Genomic DNA, 9,442 nt, shown 5'->3' with positions numbered 1-9,442 from the left:
CTGAATTAACTGGCATCTGTGGTGAGCCCTGTCCACTCTGGATTTTCCCAGGGACATCCTGCTCGCAGATTGCTGCCCAGTTGCCACCTCAGAGAAGTCCTAATGATAGCAAGAAGTGCTTCTTTAGTGACCTTGTGTCTGTCCCACACCATTAGGACTTCTGCCTGAAGTGGACGCATGTGCAATCTTGCCCATGGCAGTGCCTCTATGGACTCTGACAAGTCATAGTACTCATTGCTTGACGAAGCAATGAGGTATCTGACGTGTTTTATCAGATGATTTGTTTTGTCTGGTGGCAAAAAAAAAAAAATAAGGTTCTGAAGACAATTGAATTGTGGCCTTAGAAAGAATGTTTTGGGTTGGTCTCACCGGAATAGCCTCAGTGTGTATAATCACCAAGGAAAGAAAGGGGAAAGGCAGTGTAAAACTGCAAACATGTAACAGACACGCAAACAGAATCACACTTACAAAACTTCCAAGATCAACGAGTCTTGGATGTTGATGGGACACCCCGTGCCCTTCTTCCAAAGTTGTGAAGGCACAGCTCCCGCTGACCAGCTGATGTTATCCGATGGCTGGAGGACACTTGCGCATCGCATCCCTCCTACGTGCAGCGTCGGACTGTGGGAACTCTTATCTGGGAGAATGCCAATAGTGCCAACTACGGAGAGCACAATGGTCCAAAAAGACCCAACACGTTTCACTGTCTCTGCAGCTCCAAAAGCATAGATTTTTTCCACACGATCCAGTGGTAGTGCAGAGAACGCACGAATAAGGGCAGCTAAGCCTACCAACTATATCCAGAAGGAACGGGCTAGGTATTGTAGCATGAGGACTGTACAATTATAAACAGGCCCACGGTCATCCACTAAAGACAGTCTCATAAGAACTTTTCTATACCAAAGGGTCAGTGAATAAGTACAGCTTGCTGCCTTGGACACAGATACCATAAATACATTGGAGAAGATTATACATCTTCTTATAAAGCAAAGGTATACAGGGCTACACTAAAGAAAGTTACAGATAGGCACGGCATTGATCCGATTTGCCAGGTTAAACTATGGGTGTTTACCTTTTTCCAACTTGCGCTACTGCGTTAGTAAAACATAATAGACAGAGATCAGTGATCAGTCAGTTTATTCTCACATTAGACGTCAACCTGCGTGTTTTTATTTCGTTTTATTTAAATCCAATAACATTATGCCAGATACCCCGCAAAAAAAAAAGAAAAAAAAAAAGAAGAAATTTCACGGTATGTTTTATTTTTCTGTACGATGCTTTTCATTTCAGACACGGGCTTGCGTTTTCCCCGCTGTACAGATGGTTAACCCTTCGGAGCTGGAGAGGCCTGCAGTACTATGGGCAGCAGGATTTGTTGCTTGATCCTCCTGCTAATGCTACCACTACCTCAAGCTTAACCCTTTTGCTGCCGGAGAGGCCAGCAACACACTGTTTGCCACCCTGGAAACAAAACGGTCAATCTTGACAGCAGCCATCGGAAGTCACTGTAGCTATTTCATGTTTGACGAGGGGTTGAAGGCAGTCAAGATATGGGTCGGAGATGTCAAACAATACATCGCAGGCCTCTTCCGGCGCTGAAGGGGTCGGATGTGACACGGAGGAGCGATGCTCACCAACCTGCCCTCTACATCTCTTAGCAATCACAGTGCTGCTTCGGCAATGGGGAGGGAGAAAGAGAAAGGAACGTGTTTGCCCGCATCCTGTGAGACTCGACTCCCCTCTCCTTGAGCCCATGTAACAAAACAATAATTTGGAAGGAGTGGGGGGCGCAGCTGCGCTCTTTCTGACTGAGGAATGAAAAGCAGAGTGTCCATTAACGTAGGAATTTCTTTTGCTGTACAACGCGGACGGCGTCGGGGGGCATTTTAGCCGTAGAGGTCGTCGTCGTTGTCTTCGGTATAGGGGTTGCCGCTGCTGCCTCCTCCGGCACCTTGGCTCGGGCCAGCTCCTCCCTGGCTGCTCGAGGGGAACCTGAGAAGGGACAGACGTGCAGATACTCAGCAGGAGGATCATTGTCAGTTGTATATAAATCATTTGTAAAGTTTGTTCATAAACATGATTAGGACTTCCTTATCCTTATTCCAATCGTCACTAACCTAACCCCCCGCCCTGCCCCATTTAAAGACCCGGAAGAAACGTAATGTAGTACCAAAACCAGCTTTGCTTCTCGCATTGTAAGATGTGTGCTGAGTAAGCCAGTTCTTCTAGGTTTTGTGAACTTGAGCAGCAATTAATGCAGGTGAAAAGTCAACTGATAAAGAACATGCTGCCTGGTTGAATGCAAGTATACTGTCCCAATCTCTAAGAGAAAGGCGCTGAGGTTGGCTGGAAATGCAGGCCATTTATAAATACAGGCAGTCCTCGCTTTACAACGAATGGCTTATCCAACACTATGCAATGCATACATTTTTACAACGCCAAAACGGCTTATCCAACGCTCTTACAACGCTTTGCAACGTTGTTTGTGTGTATGTGTGTGTGTGTGTGTGTGTGTGTGTGTATGTGTGTATGTGTGTATGTGTGTGTGTATACACACACACAAACAACGTTGCAAAGTGTCGTAAGAGCATATATATAATATTATATTATACTATATAATATTATATTATACTATATAATATATTATTTATTATGTTATATTATATATATATAATACAGTATATACACGATATAATTTATGTGTGTGCTGCATATCTTATTGCCTGCGTAAAATATTTGGTGTATTTTAGTGTTAAAAATGCCTTCAGGAACGGAACCTTCCATTTAAACAGTGTTCCTACGGGAAAACGTGTTTCGCTTTACAACGTTTCGCTATCCAACGCCATTTTGCGTAACGCATTGTGTCGGATAACCGAGGACTGCCTGTACACCATGTTCACATTGTGTTGGAGGTGCAAAATCCACCATGAACAGGATTAAGAGAAAACTGTAGCACATTGTATGAACTTAGAGAAAGTAAAAGGGTCTCAGTTTAGAGTTTACAGACGGCCCAGGCTGAGTGAAGTCTACACTACAAACATCAGGTTATAGGCGTACTGCACATGTATTTAGACCCCACATCAGGAGCAGTGCCCGCTCAGCGGCGTGCTCACATCACTGCTGCCTCCGTGACCACATTACCTGAAGCTGCCGAAGCCGCGGCTCTGCTGCAGGGTCTGTGCGAACATCTCGTACTTCCTGATGTCGTTGTCGCTGACGGAGCGGCGAGCAAAGCGCATGGCCTCCTCAAAGTGATCCCGGCGGATTTCAGGCACGGGGTCATCCTCCTCCACCTCCTGCAGACAGGGGACAGAAAGGGCCTGAGTCTGGGACACGCACGGCTGCCGAATGTATAGTCAAGACAAAAAAAAAAATGCAGCTTCATGAATGCCCAAGATTCAACCGAGCCATACATGAACCGTAATAAGCTTTCCAGCAAGAAAGTGACAGTATAAGACACGGCAGGAGTTTATACGCCATGTGATGGGGGCGGGGGGAATAGATTAGTGACATCAGAAAGTGACCGTATAAGACACGGCAGGAGGTTATACGCCATGTGATGGGGGCGGGGGGAATAGATTAGTGACATCAGAAAGTGACCGTATAAGACACGGCAGGAGGTTATACGCCATGTGATGGGGGCGGGGGGAATAGATTAGTGACATCAGAAAGTGACCGTATAAGACACGGCAGGAGTTTATACGCCATGTGATGGGGCGGGGGGAATAGATTAGTGACATCAGAAAGTGACCGTATAAGACACGGCAGGAGGTTATACGCCATGTGATGGGGGCGGGGGGAATAGATTAGTGACATCAGAAAGTGACCGTATAAGACACGGCAGGAGTTTATACGCCATGTGATGGGGCGGGGGGAATAGATTAGTGACATCAGAAAGTGACCGTATAAGACACGGCAGGAGTTTATACGCCATGTGATGGGGCGGGGGGAATAGATTAGTGACATCAGAAAGTGACCGTATAAGACACGGCAGGAGTTTATACGCCATGTGATGGGGCGGGGGGAATAGATTAGTGACATCAGAAAGTGACCGTATAAAACACGGCAGGAGTTTATACGCCATGTGATGGGGCGGGGGGAATAGATTAGTGACATCAGAAAGTGACCGTATAAAACACGGCAGGAGTTTATACGCCATGTGATGGGGGCGGGGGGAATAGATTAGTGACATCAGAAAGTGACCGTATAAGACACGGCAGGAGTTTATACGCCATGTGATGGGGGCGGGGGGAATAGATTAGTGACATCAGAAAGTGACCGTATAAGACACGGCAGGAGGTTATACGCCATGTGATGGGGGCGGGGGGAATAGATTAGTGACATCAGAAAGTGACCGTATAAAACACGGCAGGAGTTTATACGCCATGTGATGGGGGCGGGGGGAATAGATTAGTGACATCAGAAAGTGACCGTATAAAACACGGCAGGAGGTTATACGCCATGTGATGGGGGCGGGGGGAATAGATTAGTGACATCAGAAAGTGACCGTATAAAACACGGCAGGAGGTTATACGCCATGTGATGGGGGCGGGGGGAATAGATTAGTGACATCAGAAAGTGACCGTATAAGACACGGCAGGAGGTTATACGCCATGTGATGGGGGCGGGGGGAATAGATTAGTGACATCAGAAAGTGACCGTATAAAACACGGCAGGAGTTTATACGCCATGTGATGGGGGCGGGGGGAATAGATTAGTGACATCAGAAAGTGACCGTATAAAACACGGCAGGAGGTTATACGCCATGTGATGGGGGCGGGGGGAATAGATTAGTGACATCAGAAAGTGACCGTATAAAACACGGCAGGAGGTTATACGCCATGTGATGGGGGCGGGGGGAATAGATTAGTGACATCAGAAAGTGACCGTATAAAACACGGCAGGAGTTTATACGCCATGTGATGGGGCGGGGGGAATAGATTAGTGACATCAGAAAGTGACCGTATAAAACACGGCAGGAGTTTATACGCCATGTGATGGGGCGGGGGGAATAGATTAGTGACATCAGAAAGTGACAGTATAAGACACGGCAGGAGGTTATACGCCATGTGATGGGGCGGGGGGAATAGATTAGTGACATCAGAAAGTGACAGTATAAGACACGGCAGGAGTTTATACGCCATGTGATGGGGGCGGGGGGAATAGATTAGTGACGGCAGAAAGCAGGCTGCCGTTGTCCACGTTGTTGACCCCGTACAATTTATTCTCCTGATATACATGCCTGCTTCTCCAATCCCTGAGATTTGTACCATTTGGTGATAATCACACTCCTGTCGTTTTATATCTAAACAAGGCAAAGGTGACCTCTGAAAGCGCACATATAAAAGGAGCTGCCATGAAAATGCACTTTCAGAGCAATTTACTGCATGAAATAGTTGCAAATAACCAAAGAAGAGCTTCCCGGATTACTCCCCATTCATGTGCTTCTGTATTTAAAGCCAGTGTCGGGAGACCGGGGACTCCTTTTACCAGTCTCATATTGTGACTATGCTGAAGCCGGCCTTCAGTATTTGGTACTGCAGCGCGCACATTAAGGGCACAGGAACCGCTGTTTGCCCCCCAGGTTAGAACGGAGTTGGAGAAAGACCATAAAGCTCTGCAGTGATTGTGTTAGCTGCCGGCCTGATTACAAGTGTAAGGCTGTGAGGAACACTTCTCGTAGCAGGGAAGCCAGGTGATACAGGCAACCTCCGGGCTACAAGAGACATGTAAAGGCTCCCCATTATAGGAGTGCCAACATTACTGCTGCCATAATCTCGTGTGTCAAAGAACACGGCACAGTGCAGGGGGCACGGACCGGAAGGGGCATAACGCACGGAGTAGCACAATTCCACGAGATGTGATGTCCGTTTCCACGGCCATGGTTTCTGGGTCGCAGGATTGGAGTACATACCATCGCTGCAGGGTTAGTCTGCCTCTCGCGCTCTCTCCTGATCTCATTCTCAATGGATTCACGAATGGCCAATTTGCAGGCGCGCTGACAGATCTCCGTCAGGTCAGCGCCGGAAAAGCCATTGGTCATCTTGGCCAGGAAGTCCAGGTCCACATCCTACAAGACAGGACGAGCATTAACACGATGAGGGCAGCTCTCCAAGCAAAGCCTTATTACAAGCACTGGCACCAGAGCAGCTGCAGAGAGGAGGTGAAGAGCCCATTGGCTACCATGCGACTTTAACCGCTTTATTGCCTAGTTCTTCTGGCACTTAAGTGGTTAACCCCTTTAGTGACAGGCACATCAAGCAGCACAGTGATGATACAAAACCGAATAGGAACTGAAGGGAATTGCCACCTCAGGCGGCATTTCCACCCGTGCACATTACCATGTCTATGCGGGCTCCAGTGTACCCCGATTCTGAGCCCACGGCCACAATAACTTTGTAAGAAAATAAAGTGCACATGGAACGAGCGACTCGCTGATTGTGAATAGAACATTGCTCCTGTATATACACACACACACACACACACACACACACACACACACACACACACACACACACACACACACACACACACACACACACACACACACACACACACACACACACACACACACACACACACACACACACACACACACACACACACACACACACCATAAAATGAGGGTTATAATTAATGTGCAGGGGAGTTGCTGACAGAAGTGCCTTTGGTATCTGCTCCTTTGAACCCTTCAGCTCTTTGCGTTGCTGGCTTCTCCAGCCATGAATAGGTTAAAAAGAACAGATGTAGCACACGTCATTGCCGCCTCTGGTGGGGTATATGGTTAGAATGTGCACCAGTACAGCCATTGCATCCTATGGAATGTCTGCTACTGTATGTTATAACGGGACCTGTGTGTGACCTCGGGAAACAGTGCAGAGAGCTACATCTGTACACCAAGTGACAGGTACAGAGGGGGGGGGGGGGGGAGGGCGGGACGTGCCTTGGCAATAGGAGACTTCCTCAGGTTGGCCTTAAGGATGTTCATGCGTGACTTCTCGTCGGGCAGCGGGATGTAGATGAGCTGGTCCAGACGGCCCGGGCGCAGGATTGCAGGGTCGATGATGTCAGGCCGGTTGGTGGCTCCAATGATGAAGACATTCTTCTTGGTGGACATGCCATCCATTTCTGTCAAGATCTGGTTAATGACTCGGTCGGCGGCTCCACCACCGTCGCCAATGTTGCCACCTCGGGCCTTGGCGATGGAGTCCAGCTCATCAAAGAAGAGGACGCAGGGTGCAGCCTGACGAGCCTGGGGAGTGGGAGAGGAGGCGGCGAGAGTGAGATTAAAGTAGCAACCCTTCTGATGTATGGAGGAGGGAGAAGTATCAAAAAACTACCAATATCTGATTTTATTTCACTTTGGTGACTAAAGTGAAAGCAAAGTAGATGCGTCTACACACAGAATCTACACAACACATTCTGCAGGAGAGGCGGCCTGCTCTTACCTTGTCAAAAATCTCTCTGACGTTGGCTTCGGACTCTCCGAACCACATGGTGAGCAGCTCAGGCCCTTTGATGGAGATGAAGTTGGCCTGGCATTCGTTGGCAATGGCCTTGGCCAGCAGAGTCTTACCACAACCGGGTGGCCCGTAGAAGAGCACACCCTTGGATGGGGTCATCCCGAACTTCAGGAACTTGTCTGGATGCTCCACGGGGTACTGAAATGAGGGAAACGGTGCTCAATTGAGGATATACAGTAGGAGACAGACAAAGCAAGACCAAGGTTGGAACCTGCCAGCAGGTTTTGGCCAGGAGGCCAAGATCAGCCCAAACTGCCCTGAAATGTTGGTGTCAGTTAAGATCTGATAAGATTCTAACGCCACCAATAACCGCTTGGCATCAATACATTATCCTGCGCTCTTCTGACACGGACACTGCTATCATTCTACTTTATCCTTCTCCTGCTGCATAATATAAAGTATTCCATGTTCCGGAGCAGGACTGGCAATGGCAGCAAGTGACAGTCAGCATTGGCATGGCAATGTACAATAAGCTACTGTGTAATGTGCACATTTACACAGCCCACACTCACCTGCACCAGCACATTTACACAGCCCACACTCACCTGCACCAGCACATTTACACAGCCCACACTCACCTGCACCAGCACATTTACACAGCCCACACTCACCTGCACCAGCTCATTTACACAGCCCACACTCACCTGCACCAGCACATTTACACAGCCCTCACTCACCTGCACCAGCTCATTTACACAGCCCACACTCACCTGCACCAGCTCATTTACACAGCCCACACTCACCTGCACCAGCACATTTACACAGCCCACACTCACCTGCACCAGCTCATTTACACAGCCCACACTCACCTGCACCAGCACATTTACACAGCCCACACTCACCTGCACCAGCACATTTACACAGCCCACACTCACCTGCACCAGCTCATTTACACAGCCCACTCACCTGCACCAGCACATTTACACAGCCCACACTCACCTGCACCAGCTCATTTACACAGCCCTCACTCACCTGCACCAGCTCATTTACACAGCCCACACTCACCTGCACCAGCACATTTACACAGCCCACTCACCTGCACCAGCTCATTTACACAGCCCACACTCACCTGCACCAGCACATTTACACAGCCCACACTCACCTGCACCAGCTCATTTACACAGCCCACACTCACCTGCACCAGCTCATTTACACAGCCCACACTCACCTGCACCAGCTCATTTACACAGCCCACACTCACCTGCACCAGCTCATTTACACAGCCCACACTCACCTGCACCAGCTCAATTTACACAGCCCACACTCACCTGCACCAGCTCATTTACACAGCCCACACTCACCTGCACCAGCTCCTGGAGCTCCCGCTTCACGTCTTCCAGGCCACCAATGTCCTCCCAGGTGACCTGTGGTACCTCCACCACCGTCTCGCGCAGCGCTGATGGGTTACTCTGGCTCAGCGCCCACTGGCAGGTTAGATAAAAGGATATTTAGCAATGTATACCGTGTGCTGCAGATCACTGCGCACAGAGCCGTTATCAGGTATGGAAGGTAAAGGAGATTTCCTCACTATAATACAACATGGTAGATACAAAACACTCCCCACAAAGCCGCTACATTAGTGTACAACTGCAATGTTTTCTCCGTGTGTGATAGGGGGGATAGAAGCCAGCTGCTAACCCCTCGTGTCTGCCGCCTCTTGTGTGGATACTTGCTAGCGGTTACTAGGTCACTGCTTCAGGTCGCGAGGGGGGAATTCTTACCAAGGCACGTGGAACGTTATTTTAAAAACACCAAAATCTGCATCTTTTGTAGATTTCAGCCTTGCTCTTAAATATTAGTGCGCTTTCTTAAAGGCTGCGCTTCTAGTACCGGCGACGGTGCGGCAAAACAAATGTATTGCCGCCGTCGCGTGCCCTTATAGTAAAAGCAGCACGACGAAGCGGTCATTGGAAGTCATC

The 9,442-nt window shown here is 48.8% G+C and overlaps 1 protein-coding gene across 2 annotated transcripts in view; it reads right to left on the bottom strand.

The window, feature by feature from the left end:
* Window positions 1–1,120: 1,120 nt before the first annotated feature.
* VCP (valosin containing protein) overlaps window positions 1,121–9,442 on the bottom strand; it is a 46,454-nt gene continuing 38,132 nt past the window's right edge. Inside the window, exons 12-17 of one of the 2 annotated variants that reach the window (XM_075580882.1) lie at window positions 8,825–8,947; window positions 7,449–7,661; window positions 6,944–7,252; window positions 5,915–6,070; window positions 3,142–3,341; window positions 1,121–1,992 (exon numbers count right to left, since the gene is read on the bottom strand). In XM_075580882.1, coding sequence (XP_075436997.1) covers window positions 1,887–1,992; window positions 3,142–3,341; window positions 5,915–6,070; window positions 6,944–7,252; window positions 7,449–7,661; window positions 8,825–8,947 — 1,107 coding nt within the window. In that variant the 3' untranslated portion in view covers window positions 1,121–1,886. The remainder of the gene's footprint in view (window positions 1,993–3,141; window positions 3,342–5,914; window positions 6,071–6,943; window positions 7,253–7,448; window positions 7,662–8,824; window positions 8,948–9,442) is intronic. The other variant, XM_075580938.1, reaches the window with a different exon arrangement.

The sequence above is a fragment of the Ascaphus truei genome, chromosome 1 (assembly GCF_040206685.1).
Source record: "Ascaphus truei isolate aAscTru1 chromosome 1, aAscTru1.hap1, whole genome shotgun sequence".
NCBI classification, from domain to species: Eukaryota; Metazoa; Chordata; class Amphibia; order Anura; family Ascaphidae; genus Ascaphus; species Ascaphus truei.
Note: the sequence above shows the minus strand (reverse complement) of the source record. Positions and strands in the feature narration are given on the sequence as shown.